The 18527-nt window shown below is 28.6% G+C and overlaps 1 protein-coding gene across 1 annotated transcript; it reads left to right on the top strand.

Annotated features, from left to right (window-relative positions):
* The first annotated feature begins 9569 nt into the window (after positions 1-9569).
* On the top strand, positions 9570-12569 carry LOC109596846 (POU domain protein CF1A). Its single transcript, XM_020012445.2, has one exon. The coding sequence runs from the start codon at positions 9882-9884 to the stop codon at positions 11094-11096; it is 1215 nt and encodes a 404-aa protein (XP_019868004.2). The 5' UTR covers positions 9570-9881; the 3' UTR covers positions 11097-12569.
* The last annotated feature ends 5958 nt before the right edge of the window (positions 12570-18527 follow it).

The raw sequence follows: 18527 nt of genomic DNA, 5'->3' as shown, positions 1-18527 counted from the left end.
CATATTCAATAAGCATATACGCTTAGTTGTGGTTAAATCATATATAAATAATTAATAATAAAAATATACTCACTTAAATATTTTGTGAAGTAAATAAAGTCAAACAAAAATATGTATAATATAATATTATGTAATAGTTTTTAATTAACTTAATTGTGTATTATTTTGAATAATAATAACTATATTCGGATTACTTTTTTATATTTTATAAATTAAATTTTCTAATATTTATTTCAAATTTATAATTGTAATGTTAAATTATTAAAAATAAAAATGAATTATTTCAATTGTTATGTGATATTTTAAATTCTAGAAAGTTATATTTTTCAATTACAGTGAAATTATTTTATTTTATTTTTATTTCACTTCATTTTTTCAATAAGTTTAATTTTCTGTTAATTATTTCGAATTTATATTATACAAATTGTTTCAAAAATTACATCAATTATATTATTAAATCATTGCAGTTTATATTATTCAATTTTATTTTACTTTATTCTTATTTATTCTAAAGTTTAAATTTCTATTATTTATATCTAATTTCTATGGTTCTATCATTTAGATAATTATGTCATATTTTAAATTATAAAAAATTACGTTCGTCTGTAAAATTATTTTACTTTATTTTATTATTTTAAGATTCCTACCTAATTTGAACTATAATGTTTTTGTCCCAAAATTATCTAAAGTAAATACTATGATTGATGATAATCTTGAAAGTATCTAAATTATAAATACGACTATGAAAAAATATATATAAAACATGTATCTCGATATTTACCAACAAATTATATATTAATATTAACAAAAATTAAATAGTTTCAAGTTGATATAATTACAAATTTTACATGAAAGTAAATAATAATTAACATCAATTAGAGGGCATAACCAAATTTTATTTACCATATTTTTATTTAATAAAATATCGGAGTACTTTAAAATAAGCATATACATTTTTTAAGAATTTCTTATCAATGTTTAATGAAGTTCAACATGGATATGACTTTTATATATATATATATATATATATATATATATATAATACAAAGTGTTATAAAGAAATAAATATTTTGTTTATTTTTAATCAAACTAATACATCTAAATCAAAAGTCGAAAAAAAATACAGGACTTCATATTTTCGAAAAAAGTGATTCAATTTTTTAAATAAATCCTTATTTATTTTGCTTTTATATTTGTAATTCATATTTAAAAATAAATTAATAAAAATTTCAAAAAATAACAATCAATATTTAGGTACTTTTAGCGCCCTGTAAACTTTAGGGTTCGTCGAACACCTTTGCCGGTAAATAAAAGCAAATAAAAAAAGGAACCAACACAGTTCGTTGATCTATCCGATACTTTTGATTGGGCTTCTATCCGAGAGATGGCGCCACACATTCCACTTTATGCAAACATCTCAAATAGTTCCGTCGCCGGAATAAATGAATAAATTTGTGTATATTATCACGATTCATACCGTTTAACTTTTAAATATGTGAATTAAAATAATACAAAGCAAATTGATAATTTTTATCAGTTTGTTTGTCTATGTGTGTCGGATTTTATTGATTTCTAGAGTGTTTTTTTCATAAATTCAATTTGTGACTCAGAATTAAAAGTACCAATGACGCAAATTTTATATTTTGTTTGTTCATTGTTTAATAGATTTGGATAATTTTTATAACTCTTACTTAACAGAGAAATATTGACTTTTACCCCTTCACATAATTGTCTTTTTTTATAAAATGAATATTGTTCTATTCTATTTCTATTAAATTAAAATAAATATAATAATTAAATTAACCGCATATACACAATTTATATATTTTACTAAAAAAATTTAACTCAATAGCTGAAAGAGTCATTGTGTAGATGGTGTAAAGATCGAATTTTGATCAACCGTGTACGTTGACTTTATAAAAGACCGAAGTAGCAATTTTCCGCAAGATCGATTCGAAATTAACCGACAGTCGATGGTTATGCGTATTTTTTACGCGAACTGTATCAATATTTAATGAAAACGAGCAAACAGGACATATGTACGCGGTTAGAACATTTACATTTTTATTGGGCCATAGAACCATACCAAGAAAATTAATTCCTTTATTTGTGTCGTATATTGTGGCTTTTGTCCTTTATTGCTTTATCTGCACAGCCTTAGAGGCAGACTAATTTGTTGAAAAGTTGAGCCAATTGAATAGTTATTGTGGCATTTGCAAAAAGGGCCGTTTACGAGGGATCTGGATTTGGAATGGCACTAAAAACTACAGCCCATTTAGGCAACGATTTAATCTGTTCTACGTCGTGCGTGGATTCTTCAAGATGTTTAGGACAATTGTAACGTTTATGTGGGAACCTTTGTTTCCAACAATTAATCCACCACTAGTTAAATTTGTCAAATGAAATCTCTTCTTGTAATTTTTGTTGTTTACTAAAATTTGAAGATAAACATCAGTTTCCCAGATACACATTTTTCAATTCCTATTATTGCAGATGATCTAGACACACCCTTAAAAGATAAATCATCCGATACGTCATAATGACCTCTGCGTTTCGCAAAATGTTACGTGCCCGACAGGTAGCCATCGATAATAAAAAGGTTTGTGTGAAATTTTTTAAGTAAACAATAGTTCTTACCTGTTAGCTACGCATTGACACCTAACCGCTGACATTTGTTTGTAAAACGTCAAAATATACACATCGGTACCCTTTTTGATAAAAAAGAAGTTACTGGTTATTTTATTATGTCACATCCATACTTTTGTCAAAACCAATCACATCATAATTACAGTTTATTATTTAAGTAAATGTAAACCTGACAAGTACTGGGGTATGCTGAATATATACATCACATGTAAAAGAACGTTATGTTTTATTAGATTTAATAATACGCAGTGTAGAAATACACGTAAATGGGATGTAAAGCCGACAGTGGTAACACTCGTAGCGATGTAGATTTTCGTCACCCCTTCAATTGAGTTTTTATCATACAGCAACGACTCGTTGCTCATCCTTTTATATTTTATGCTGACACACAGCATCCACACAACGTATTTTTCTGCTGTAAAATCCTCGAATTTATCTGGGTATTCAGGATTCCGTGAAATTGCGAAATTATTTTGCAAAAATATTATCTGTTTGACAAAATTATGTCGCATTATAGTTATTGTACGGATAGTTAAGTAATCCATTTACCTGTGAACGTTCAAAGTAATAAATAAATAAATAAAGATTAAGTATCTGTTTCCGTGCCGTAATCATCATGATTGTTTGAAAATACTAGAAATTGGCTTATGGAAATCCCATTTAATGATTACCTTAAAGGTTTTACATCAAATCTTAGATCTTTGACCATAGTGATTAATCTGCTACAACAATAAGCTTCAAAAGTCTTTACCTAAATATGTTGTAAATCGTAGTAAGTTGTAAATGTACAAGTTGAAGCACGAAAAATTGTAACAAGTTGTTATAAAACTTACATAAAAATAATATTTTTCTCTTCTAACCATTTTGGGTCTAATAATATTGTTCTTTAACCAAGATCGTCGGAAACTTGGAATGAACCCAGATGTCAAGAGTTTCAGGTGTTACCCCAAAGTAAAGATCCTGGGTGTCCTGTGACAAGATTCTCCTATAGTTAGTTTCTGGCAGCATTGAGTTTAAGTTTTTGTTACGCCCCCGTCACCTTAGAAGAGGCGTTATTAAGTGCCTTTACAACGTCTAGCAGGTATCGCTTCTTCCAAAGTTCACATCCCTTGCCACGAAGTTTCTAACGATTTAAAGAAAACAATACGTGTACACAAGATCACAAGCACATTGTAGTTTTGATAGCACCCGTTTTTTATAATGTAAGAAACGAAAAATGTTATAAATCACACATTTTATATAGAGGTACAAACAATACGCATCAAAGAAAATATTTCTTGAATAATTTAAGTCCAGACAATGCACCAATCTAAATGATATTCAATGTCAAAAAGTGGAATTGTATTATTCATAATTTCTGCTGCCCTTTAGTTTAGATCATTAAATGCAAATGCGATCAACTCACATTGTTTTACTTCCCACCACCTTTTTCATTGTTTTTTATTTTGTTGAAAAAGGCCAGACACTCATTTAATATATCGTTTCCTATTTGTTTGCCCGGCAATACGTTACAAATTCAGGGCTCACGCTTTCTGAATGCCGTTATAAAAAAAAATAAATTGAACACATAAATACAGGTATATGGTTTATCTTTCCCTATACGGAAGTAGACGCCTAATTAAAATGTAAATAAATTCACCACGAAATAAAACACTCGTTTTGAACACAACTTATGTCTACATACCAAACTGAACGAATGCCGGGACTGGATGCGTGGCGGTGCGGATAGGTGGCGCGACGTAGTCCAAAAGGTATAAAAAATACAAATATCATATTTAATATTTTATTAATGTATGAAATTGCGCCTTTAAAATTTATTCAAAAAGATTGTAGAATATGGCTCAATAAAAACTGAGTGAAAAATAATTTATTTGGATAGGATTAAATATTTATATAATATATATTAAAATTATATGTTATAATTTGAATTGAGTTTATACAGATGGTATAAAATTTTTATACTAAATGCATTAAAATTAAGGGTAAAATATACTTTAAACGCTTAAAAAGAGAAAAATTATGATTTTTTGATTTTTATGTTATTAATTAATGAAAAATATAAATTAAATAAAAAATTATCAAAATAATAAAATCATTTTGTTTTTTATACAAATTATCATATTTAATTTAAGTCAGTAATTTTAATTTTAATAAAGATATTTTTATAATGTGTGTATTTAAAAAATGCTTTAAATAAACTGCGTCAGGTAAAGTTAAAATCAACTTCTCAAGATGTCGAAAATAACTTTGATTTTATTATTGTTAGTAAGATAATGAAATAAATTCCAAAAGATTTTATTAAAGTGATACCAATTGTTTATTTACAGCATGACCGAAATACATTTTCTGTAAATTCCCATTACGTGAGATAATACGTTGTTGACACACTCTCTTTGACAATTACCTATTGTAAATTATATTAATCTCGTCGGCGACCATAGCACAATATTGAATGACCATTGAAGTCCCATTGATCCGTTTATTTACTGCATTCAATGAAACTTACCTGTCGTTTATTGAACATAATTACCTAAACAAGTAGCAAACGCGCATCTTTGAAGATTACGTCGATTTATTTGGGTGTCTGTCAGGTTTTAACAAGATAACTTGACGCTGGTATTATCACCAGTTTAATATCCAAGACAGATTTGTATCGGTAAAACCCCGAAAATTCGCAAAAATTCTGTCGTAAACCATTCGCAGCCCTTCCGATTCACGTTTATAAAGACCCCCCGTTACGTTCAAACGTCCCGGTTGTAAAACCCGTCTTAGACGAGACATGCAAACAATTTTTGCACATTATTTTGCTAGAAACGATTTAGTTTCCTAATCTAATAATTTAATTATTATTTTTAAAATATAACTTTAATATTTTAACATTAACTTAAGTTACACAAAATGAAAGCGAATCTGAATAGTATACAATAAAATGCAAACTAGGTAACTTGCATATGGAATATATTATAAATGTTAATGGGCATTAGTGTTAATAAGCGGTAAACCGAAAATTATTATAAAACTTACTATGAATACCATTATTATTAAAATCAGATTTCACACACTTGAGTTGACTTATTTGTTATCATGTTGTGGTTTAATAAATATTTATTTACAAGAAAAATGTTAATATTTATAAACGTAAGTAATTGCAGAAACTTATTTTATATTATTTAATTTGATGTACTATTAAAATTAAACGTCACACACTTGAATTGACTTATTTGTTATCATGTTGTGGCTTATAAGTATATTTTACGAGAAAATGTTGATTTAAATTGTATAAAGCGATATTAATTAGTTTTTGAAAAATATTTTATTTTAATTATATATTTATATTTGTCATATAACTAAAAATATTTTAGTTTTTATTATTAAAATTAGATGTCATACACCTGAGTTAACTTAAATAAGTTCATATTATTGTTTATTTATGAAGAAAATGTTTTTCTTTATGTGACATATTAAATTATATTTAAAAAAAAATATTTTATTTTATTTTTTTTTGGTTTTAAGTTTAATTTTCGATTATGTATTTAAATTTCTTTATTTTATAAATACAAACTTTATTGCTTTAAGTTGCTAAATCTGTCAATTTATTTATTTTTACTTTACTTTTTTTAGGGTATAAATTGTTTAGAAACAATCTAATCATTTGTTTTGTACAAATTTTCAAATATTTCTTTACCATTATTAATTACAGCATGATTAATAATACTTAATGATGTATTTGTAATTAAAATTTATTTAGTATTTTTAGTTTAAAGAGTTCTAAGAATAAAAATAAATTAATACATTGTTTTTGTTCATTAAAACATGTAAAGTTTACTCAAATTGGTTATTTTAAGAATTTTTTACTGAGTTCTTTAATGTTGTATAGAATAATATTTCCTTGTTATAGAAATTTGACCTAGAATTTAAAACAGGACTCGAACATACAGTCCATATGCACCCCAGTCGTTGAGTGGTGGTGCGAGCTATAAGTTTTCGGACAGTATACATATGTATAAGGTGCATAGAGCTAATGCCCCATTGTATTGCAAATTTCATGTTAATTTCACTTTACTGGCACAAGCTCACTATGATTTGTTCAAACGGGCAAACACCGAGCAACAGGTGACTTGATTTAAATTAGTTTTTTATATTCAGACGGGCAAGTGCGACCCAGACTACCTGTCGAATTTCCATCGATTTTTCCGCCTGTCGTTCGCGATTTTCCGCCTCTATGTGGTGCACCGTTAAAATATTGCTTTTTGGTTCGTGAAAAATGTTACGAAATTAAATTAATTGAAACATCCATAGCTGGAAATTAATTATTTAATTCCGCAATAAATTTAAAAATTCAACGTGTTGTCGTTGCCTTGAAAATTTGACAGTTAAAGGCTCAGCAAGACGATTCCGATAAGAATATCGAAACTCTTATCCTGATTCAGTGTGCGTATTTAAATAAAATTAACATTCTCCCAATAACATAGTTTAATCTACATATACATACAAGTTAATCCACATTCCGCTATTTACATAAAATACTTCATCTACATACGCACAAAATTATCTGTTAGAATTGCACAACCAAATTGATATGTACGATTAATCGAAAGTGATCAAAGATAGGTTAATTGATTGTAATTTAAAAATTTATTCTAATTATAGTATTTACCGTATAAATCAAATAAAATAAATGCAAAATGTATTTTATTTATACAAATACATTCTTGTTTATAGGAAATTTTCTTTGCTTATCATTTTATAAATTATCGGACAAGTTGGAAATGATATCATTTCCACCATAAGTTACTTAAGCGACAATTAAACAGATATTCCTAATGATAAACAAGAAAATATTTTTTATAAAAAATATGTGGAAAAAATGTGGATTCTATGAATATTATTTTTTTTCTATAAACCTAATATTAAGTTCGTATTTAAAATGACATAAATGACTATTATACAACTTTACTACATTAAAATTTATTACCAGGTGCATGAAGATATGTTACTGAGTGAGATTAAGTTTATTTCTTTGAAATTATTTTAAAATTAAATTTAAATATTATTTTTTTACTATTTGTGAATGAATGAAAACATATGTAAGTAATATAATATAGTAATCACATAAGAGAGCAATATAAAACTAATTCATTTTAAAATTAAATTTAAATAGTTCTCTCTTGATTGTTTTATAATATTTTTCTAAATTTCTAGTCATATTATAAAAAGTATAACAATTTTCTGTTCAGTTAGGTATCATTAACAAAAATTTAATTAAATTTAAAAAATAAAAAAGGCCGTATATATATATATATATATATATATATATATATATATGAATTTTTCTCTATACAGAAAAAGAAATCATATCTAATTATTTAAAATTATCAGTCATAAAGTGACTCAATTTTTGAGTTTAATTTAACACAGTTTAATATTTAATAATCACATAAAAGGGTATAAAATTGCCTTTTATAAAAATAGTTTTGCCTTGTCAGTTTTTATAATAACTTTGCTTTATACAGAAATAGTAACAATATCTAAGTATGAATAAAAATATTTCAATCTTTGCTTTGCTTTCAATGTGTTATTATTAAACAAGGAAATTAAAATATATTTAATTATGGACAAAAATATAAAATAAAATTGCCTCTTTACGAAAATAGTTATTCTACTGTTATTATTAGTTTTGCCTAAACTGTTTTTATAATAATTTTGTTTACTACAAAAAAATAATAATCTCTAATTGTACATAAAAAGTATTTCTATTTCGTTTAATATGTCACCATTAAAAATTATAGAAATTAATATAACTATCACAAAAGTGTAAAATAAAATTGCCTTTTTATGGAAATAACTTTTCTCTGTTAACTTTATCGTACTTTTGCTTTATATGAAAATAATCTATAGTTAGGTATAGGGAAAATGTGTTTTAATTTTTTAACTCATTTTCAAAATCAAAACATATTTGAATTACATTCAAAAAAGAAGAAAATACTTCGTTATAAAAACATGTTCACCTCAACTGTTTTATAATATTTTTTCTATACAGAAAAAGAAATAATCTCTAATAACATATGAAAAATTGTTTCGTTTTTTATATTCAATTTGGCATAACTACAAAAATTAAAACATTTATTTTTTATTTACTGGTGTAGAAAAGTAAAAAATTAAAAAGTTAAATTTTTTTGTGTAGAAATTTTTTATTTTTTAAACTTTTTCAAATTATATTCAAATAATATACTCATAAAAGGGAAAATGAAATTCTCTCTATAAAAATAATTTTGTTTCTACTGCTACTATAATAATTTTGCTTTGTACCGAAAAAACTAATTACGTACGTGTATAAAAAGTATTTGATTTTGACAGAATTAAAATAAAAATAAGAAGACACATTTAAATTATATTTGTTTTCTTTTAAAGAGTGGAAAATTAGTTTTGAAAAATAAGTGTCGTTGTTTTATGAAGATTTTTAAAGTAGATTTTAACATTTTCAACAACGTGTGAAATAATATAAATAATAATAATAATAATAATAATAATAAGAATTTGAGTGGTGTTTTTTGGGCCGAAAACGAGTGAGTCAGTTTCCGTCGGCGAGCGGGGCGCCGTGCGGGAGAGAACGTCGCGCGAAGGCAACGACGCGAGATCAGCCGCGGTATGTGAGTCCTGTACGTTCCGTTGCCTAGCTACCGTGTCTCGTCGAGTGTAAACACTTCCCCGCCGAGGTGGGGGCGCAAACGCGGGCGTCCACCTCCCGGCGACAACCAGTGGCCGTCCGGCGTGCGGTGACGTCACCGCAGACGTAGCGAGTTGGGTCAGACCAATGGCGCGCGCACCGCTCTCCTACCGGTGGCAGGGATCGAGTGGTGGGGCGGTGCACGAGCGTTCGGGTCCGCCGTTCGAACGTACGGATCATTCAGTACAAACAGAATCGTTGCGAGTGTAGATTGTGTATGATGCATAACGTATTAGTTGGGCACAACATATTGTTTGGTTATGATTATTAGCGTTACGTCGTACCGCACGTAGTTTTGGTATATCGGTGGTTTGTGGATGTACTGTACTGATATCGGGACCGTGCAGAGGAACGAGTTCATGCACCGACTCAAGTGTCTGTGAGGTTCACGATCGTGTGATTGAATCGATTTGAAAAAAAATCCGCCAAAGTGTTGGAAACAGTGAATACGGTGTTTAGGGGACAGAGCGGCAGTGTGGATTCCGTAATAGGAAGGCCCTTACAGGGCATGGCGGCCGCGACGTACTTGCCCGCAAGTAGTGCTGTGACGGCGGCCGACTTAGACGTAGGGATGAATATCGTGGGCGGCTATCACACCAGCGGGTCACCGAGGAGTGCGGCCGACGCTAACGAGATGAAGTACCTACCGCACAACCATCACAACCACCACCACCATATGGCCGGTTCACCGTCTCCCGGTGGACATGCCGCCGTCTCGTTGTCCGCCGCCAACCCTTGGGTGAGTTTGCAACCGGGTGACCCGTGGACCGCCTCCATGGCGGGAATGCATCACGCTCACGTCCACCATCCTCATCAAGATGTTAAACCTCTGTCGCAACAAGCCGACATGATGCACCATCAGAGGCAACAGCAGCAGACGATGGGTTCGCCGCATGCATGGCATCCCAGTGTCTCTGCACCACATTACAACCCCGGCGGTGCTGGTTCTCCGTTGCAACAGTACCATGCCGCCATGAATGGTATGTTGGCTCATCATCAAACCGCCCCCCAAATCCACCATTCGATGCATAGAGACATGCAAAGTCCGCACAATCCTCACCACCCCGACAGAGATGTGAGCGGCGGTGAAGAAGAGACACCCACCAGTGACGACTTAGAAGCCTTTGCCAAACAATTCAAGCAAAGGAGAATCAAATTAGGTTTTACACAAGCGGACGTAGGCTTAGCACTTGGTACCCTATACGGAAACGTATTTTCACAAACAACGATCTGTAGATTCGAAGCCTTACAATTAAGTTTTAAGAACATGTGCAAGTTAAAGCCCTTGCTACAAAAGTGGCTGGAAGAAGCCGATTCCACAACGGGTTCGCCCACTAGTATCGATAAAATAGCGGCACAGGGCAGGAAAAGGAAAAAGCGCACCAGCATAGAAGTATCGGTGAAGGGTGCCCTCGAACAGCACTTCCACAAGCAACCCAAACCCAGTGCACAGGAAATATCTTCGCTGGCAGACAGCCTACAATTGGAAAAGGAAGTTGTTAGAGTTTGGTTCTGCAATAGGCGGCAGAAGGAAAAACGCATGACGCCGCCGAACACGTTAGGCGGCGACATGATGGACGGTCTGCCGCCCGGCGGTCACATGCACCCGGGCTACGGCCACCATCCGGACATGCACGGGTCACCGATGGGTCAGCACTCGCACTCGCACAGCCCGCCAATGTTGTCGCCCCAGAGTATGGGTCATCAGCTGACGGCCCATTAGCATCCAGCCCACTGGGCCTCCCTTTTGCACCACAGTGATAACGGCTAGTGAAACCGGGAGACGACGGCGGCGACGGCGACGGCGACCACCGTACGACCGTCGACACTTTCCGACGGCTAAGAGACTACCTCATCCGAGATGCTGCAGGAGCAGGCGATAACACAATCGGTCGCGCAACCAGTTTATGGGAGCCCTAGTGGACTACGCAACATTCAACAAAGACTATTTTAAAGTAATCAATGAATAGACTTTTGTACATAAAATCGCCATGAGTGCAAGTGAGTACCTTTATTGACTTGAGACTTTTGTAAATTACCTGTAAATAATTCAGAGTGATAAAGCCGCGGACCGTTGGCATTGTAATATAATAATGTAGGCAAATAATTGCTAATTCAACGTTGTATATAAGATTTACACTGCTGTGTCGAGAGGTGAACACAGCGGAGTCGTGATTTATACTTTAAATGATATAAAATAATAGTACACCGGTACGGTTTACGAAATAAAACAATTTACACAGTAAGTTTATAATGTATAGAATGTCGTATATATTTAAAACAAATATATATAAAAGTTGTTCTTATGTTGTTATTATTATTTTTTTGGTTAAAGTGATGTGACAGTTGACTTTGACTTTTTATTTTTGGATAAACACGAACTGTATGATGTAAATAAGTACTCATTTTGTGACAGGACCTCGGTTTTCAATCATTTCTGATTTCTAGTCAGTGTAGGGTGTGAGTAATAGTGACATAAATAAATAAAAAAAAAAATTAATAAATCGACGGAGAGAGACGTAAGTTCAACCGGTGAGTCCATTTTTCTATTTGCTTCTTATATTCATGTTTAAATACTGAACCAGATGGTAGTTAATTAAGGGCCCAGACACCTGCTTTGCCACCGTGTAAAGACCGTGCAAACTACCATCAGATTATGCTGTTCACGAATTTGTTTTTACCCGCATGTCGGCGAGCAAAACCAGAAAAATGGACTCACGAATTTACAACTTACTGACAACGATATCACGTTTCTTTCTGACTTATATTCATTATTATATTTAAATTGTCAAGCCGTCGTACATCACTCCTCTGTGGAGCCATTTTCTATTATTACGTCTCTATAACAAACATCACGATGTGTCTGTTATCATTATTTTCTGTACTGTGCAATTATTTATCACAAACTGAGTGTCCAACACGTCGTTTAGCTTTAGTTATACTTTCCGATTTTAAAAATAATGATAACCGACTGCCAAAGAAATTTTTACTGCGTTGTCTCTTTTAGAATGTTTTTAGACTCAAAAAGTACATCATTTTTTGGTAGATTTTAATTTTAATTTTTGTTTGTTGATTCACTTTTGTAAATGTTTGTAAAAATATTGTTATATATTATTATAGAAAAGATCTTTGTGTATATTGTATTTTTATCAATGTCCAAAAATAAAAAAAATAAAAGTAAACTGTTTATAAATTATTCCCGATTGTTTTATTTAAACATTTTACTCCTAAATTTGCAAAATTTAGACTAAATATACAACAATGAGAATTACATAGGTACGTATAACTTTTTCTAAGTAAAGATGTTTTCTAAGTAAAGATGTTTTAAAACCATTATATTAGTTTAATAATTATTTCTTTTATCCATTGTAAATTTACTATTTCTTGAGAATATTAAAACCTAACGTTAAACGTTATTATATAGCAAATTTTAATACAACAAAAATTATAAGAATATAAATTTGAACTAACGAACATTCGTTAAATATGTAAAAATATTCTATGAAGTTTAAATTATTAAAAAATTACTATTGACACGTTCATTTCAGTTTTGATTTATAAACGAATAAGAGATTTCAATGACCGATTTGTGTGGAACTTTTCTCTCGGTAAGTACGAACGTTCTATCCCTCGGTTTATTGCGCACATAACATTTATTGTCAACATTAAAATAAAATTTTACACATGTTTTATACACTATGAAAGCATTTTAAATTTTATAGCATTGGGTATATTACCGCTACCGATTTAATAAAATACACTAAAACACTTAATTTATAATTAAATGGCACCATTTAATTAAGTTGTAACTTTGATGTTATTTTCTTTTGTAGTTCTACGATTGTAAATTTTAAATACGTAATTTTATTTAACGGTAAATAGATTTATTATGTTTAATTTGTTGTATACTAACTAGAAATCGGTACTATATAAAATATTTTAATAAATAAATAATATAATACAATTTGACTATTATCTTGTTTCCCGCATATTTATTATATTATTAATTTTCATCCTTATTGATGTATTAGTTTGACTAATAAGAATTTTATTGCAATTGTAATAATTTCAAATAAAGCAATCGTAATTAAACAAATAGTTTAAATATTTATTCTATTTTAATAAATATATAAGTACTGTTTATTGGGAATTTAAATACCCTTTCACATTAAATAAAATAGTAGGTATAATTTAAATAGCTAATAAAATATAGAATAAATATATTTTATGAGAAATTCTGTTAATTATTGTTTGATTAATATTCTAATATCATAGTAATGAAAAGAATCTACAATCAATGCTCTTCCTTGTCACTGATCTAACATTAAATTAATATAGATTGGTATGTAAAAGTATAAATTTTAAAATTGGTTTATTTTAGCCTTCTCTCATTTATTATAATTATCCACAGTTGTTATTTAATGTATACTCAGTAATCCAGAATCAATTCACTGTTATTATTACTACGGTTTACAGAAGCTTTGCCTTTGAAATGAAAAATATTTTCAATCAATTATTATTTTAATCACTGACCAGGCTATAAAATAATATGTTTATTTGGATATGTACAAGTATAAAAATTTAAACTGAGCTATTTTAGCATTTTATCTTATAATTAACTACTAATTAGGAATTAATTTATTTATACTTATTTATTAACTTATTGTAGTTTACATTAATGTAATCCTCAAAATGTATATTTTATCAATATTTACTTATATATAATATTAAATAAGTAGTTATAAATATTTAAAAATATTTGTTTTTATCATGGTTTCCATATATTTATTTTATTTTATTGATTATTATTTGTTGCATTTGTAATTATTTCAAATAAAAATATAGTTAATTAAATAAATAATTTAAATTTTTATTTTTAATAAATATTTAAGTACAGTTTATTGGGAAATACTCGTTTGTAAAGTGTAATTACACTTTTTAATACCCATTTATATTAAATAAAATAGTAGGTATAATTTACATAGTTAAAAAAATTATGAAAAAAAAAAAAAAATATTTTTATAAAAAGGTCCGTTAATTGTCGTTTCAATGCCTCTTGATTAATTTTGTAACCTTCGAAAATCACAGTGTTAATTTAATTAGTTAAATAATTGTAATAAAATTCGATACAAATGGTTTAATAAAACATCGAAAAACTGCAATTTAAATTTTGATCCTTGATCTTAATTGGTGTATTTGCCATAAAGAGATCCGGAAATTTTGTGGTTGTCCGTGTGGTAATAGTGTAAATGATTAGTTTAATGTCAACATTAAATAATTGACTTTAAATAATCATGGGAATATTTTGACTAATAGTTTATAAAATAATATGATGCTATTTTAATTTGACAAATTGATATTTTGTCAATAACTTTTTACTATTCTCTATTCGATTAAATTATTAATTATTTTTATTAATATGAAATAGAATATTTATTTAAAATATTTTAAAGCTATTACTAATAACTTAATATTGTCAAGAAAATTATTATTAATAAGTATTTTTTATTCATAAGACATAGGCTACTTATTTGAAATATTTTAGCGCAGTTAATTTGCCCATAACTTAAGGATTAAACTGTTGCCGGAATCTTATCGAAAAACAAAATCCGTCGTCATTTAAACAATCCAAGGACAAAATTTAAACGCTTCGGATAAAGTTCGTAGTATTTTTTTATAAATCATAATATTACAGGTAGCATAAATCAATTAAGGAAATTGCGGATCGCCTTCCCAGCTATTTAATTGCAGTTATTAATCAATTTATTTTGACAATCGTACACACTCCGAAAAAGTTTACACGCCGCACAATTAACTTTAATATATTAAAATTTTATTATAATTAATTCAAACATCGCGACTACATATATTTAAATCCTAAACTTCATTCACATTTTAAACAATAACAATGTTAGAACATATTTATTTAACGCACCAAAAAAAAGAGTGCCATCCAAAGTAAATATTTAATTTGGATCAAAAAAGTTGCGCGGTGTAAAATATTTGCGCACTTTTAAATAGGAAATTCGAAAATAATGAACAATGGCAGTATTTAAATAGCACTGAATAAATAGGGACCCTTATTGACTTGAACTAAACCATTTTGCATATATCAATACACACTGCACAATAGGTTACATACGTTTTTGAATATAATTACTCTTTAAAAGCATATTAAACGACTCTAAATCAAATTCGACGCTGCCACGTTAATTACTAATTGATCATATTTTATAACAGTGTTTTTGATTCCAACATCTAATGAAAATTATGTAAGCATAATAGGTAAATGAATTTTAAATTTTTAATATTTTAAATGAATTTATTTTATTCAAAATATTTATTTATTGTTAAATAATTTTATTGACTAGTATATATTGATTTCTTTTTAATTTTTTACAATAATAATAAGAATAAACTCATTTATAAATTATAATTGGTTTATTTAATAATAATTTTGTAAAATACATTTTTCTTATAATACAGTTTAATTAGTTTAACTGAGAAATTTAATTTTATTCAATTTAATTAATATAATAATTAATAAATAAATTTTAATTCAATATAACATACGTTGACATTATTCTCCATTATTATTTGTAGTTATTATTAGCCAAGTTTAGATTAGTTTTACTTTGAAACGAAAAGTATTTTTTACCCATGATTGTCTTTATTGATCTGCTTTTAAAATAATAAATTTTTTGGTTACGTACCGATTTATTATATCCTTTTCTTTTATATTATAATTAATCAGCGGTTATGTACCTAATAATCTAGTATTCATTTTTAGGGCATAATTGATCTGATTTTAAAATAAAATAGTTTTTTTGGATATATACAAGCATTAAAATTAGAATTGGGTTATTTGTCATTTGAGATACACACAGTAAAACAGTATAAATTTGTGTTTACTATTGTTATTATTACTCCAGTTTAAAGGAGCTTTGTCTCTGATCACTGATCTGACTTTAAAATAATGTAATCATTTGTCTATGTATCAGTATAAAAATTAAAATTGAATTATTTTTAGTCTTTTCTCTTATAATTAACTAACTGCTGTCATTTAACATTTTTAGTAATTCAGAATTAATATATACTTATTTATTAATCTAGTTTAAGGCAGTCTAGTCCTCAAAATGAAAAGTATGTTTGATCACTGTTCTGTGATTAAGATCATTCATTTATTTGGTTAAGTATAAAAATTAGAAATGGTTTATTTTAACTTTTCTTCATTTTTTATAATTAACAAACAGTTGTCATTTAACATATTTCCAATAGTATAATACTAAGTCGTTGTTATTATTACTCCCATGATTATTTAAATCATTGATCTGATATTTAAATCTGATTTGGCTATGTATAAGTATAAAAATTAATTTATGTTAGTCTTTTACTTTAACATATACCCAATAGCTTAATATTAATTATGTTATTATACTTAAATTTGCAGATGTTTTGATTTTGAAATAAAAAATTCTTTTAATCAATGATTATCGTTATCACTGATCTGATTTTAAAATAATATGTTTATATGGCTAAATAAAAGCATAAAAATAAAAAGGCATATTTCAGCCTTATCATTTAACATGTATCAATTAATTCTTATTATTACTCCAATTTTTCAGGAGTTTTCTTTTTGAAATGAATATTATCTTAAAATAAACTAAATACTTTCTGACACATAATTATTACTCCAGTTTACATGAGTTTTTACTTTGAAATGAAAAGATTTTCTCCTCAGTATTAATATTAATTTAACTTTAAATACCATAATAGCTTTTTAGATATTTTAACCATTTTCTCTCTCATATAATTAACTAAATATTGGAATAGAACCTATTCCTGGTAATATAATATTATTTTTTTGTCAATGTTTGTCTTAATTATTGTTCTGCCCTTAAAAAATATAGAATAGTTTTTTTGCTATAAACAAATATAAAATTTAAATTAGCTTTATTCTTTCTCTTATAATAAACACTTGTCATTTAATATACCTTGATATTATGATATATAATCATCCCTTCGTTTTCTTCTTTTTTTGGGTCTCCAACATTCTGTTCTGTTTCTCCTGCCTTAAAGATAACTAAACACTGTACTGAATTACTAATACGTTTTATCGCAATTGTTCTCGTTAAATCTTTTTGATTCCCATGCGTACTTATAAAAACGTTATACAAAAAATCCATATAAACATATAAATTTACGATAACTGTTATAGACAACCGCTTCTACACTGAAATCTGAAAAAGTAAGTACATTTTATTTTATCATATTGTTTCCTTTTTGTAAAATTGATTTTGGTAATATAATAAACGTCTCCGTGTCCATCCATATTGTGAGTCTCCGATAAAGTATTGACAATAACCAGATGTATATAACCCAAACATTATCAAAGGATTAAATATGTGTCCCAGCTGAATGGAAACAAGTTTGCAAGTAAGAGTAGTCCCAAAAAAGTCCTGTCAAATTGGAATTGAATTTGCATACACTGTCCATAATCTGTTTAAATAAAGTGTAGGAAAGTAAATATGCTCTCGAGGCGACCGTAAAGGGTTGGGTTTTGTTATTGCGACCGTCCAAAACCAAAATCCGCGTTGAATGAACGAGTCGAGATGTGTGTGTATGCATCGGGCCACATCACAACGGGTTACATAAAACGATCTGAACAAAGTGGGACAAACGCATTGTGTATTGTTGCTGGGTGCTGCTTTGGCTTTATTCAATGATTTAGATCTGGTTGAAACGTTATTATGTACACGTCTAATATAAATATACTAATATAATAGACTCACTCATTTTGTGATGTTTCTGCTGCAGATTTTAGCATAATGTATGACTACTCAATGCACAATGCATTTGTTTATGTTTAATTGGAAAAATTGATGGAGAAGAATCGGTAATTTGTCAGTAATATCTTAAATAGATACAGTACGATTTTAAATAGGTGAAGCTGTTGCTTCAGTCATATACATATTGGTCAAACTCCGGTAGTAAAACATTTGCATGTTTCTAACTTTAAGATTTAGTTTAATATACACAAATTACTGTGAGTGTCTATTGATCTCTGGCTCGAGTGGATAGTATCTTCAGAAGTCTAATCTGGTTCGTATCTCTAATAGATATTGTGTATATTATTACATTTGTTTATATTTTA

The sequence above is a fragment of the Aethina tumida genome, chromosome 4 (genome assembly GCF_024364675.1).
Source record: "Aethina tumida isolate Nest 87 chromosome 4, icAetTumi1.1, whole genome shotgun sequence".
Lineage (NCBI taxonomy): Eukaryota > Metazoa > Arthropoda > Insecta > Coleoptera > Nitidulidae > Aethina > Aethina tumida.
The sequence above is the reverse complement of the archived record's forward strand: the minus strand, read 5'-3'. Positions and strand labels throughout refer to the sequence as shown.

Bases quoted from the DNA above. Each gene is read 5' to 3' on its own strand.
- LOC109596846 (XM_020012445.2), top strand. From the start codon at position 9,882: ATGGCGGCCGCGACGTACTTGCCCGCAAGTAGTGCTGTGACGGCGGCC.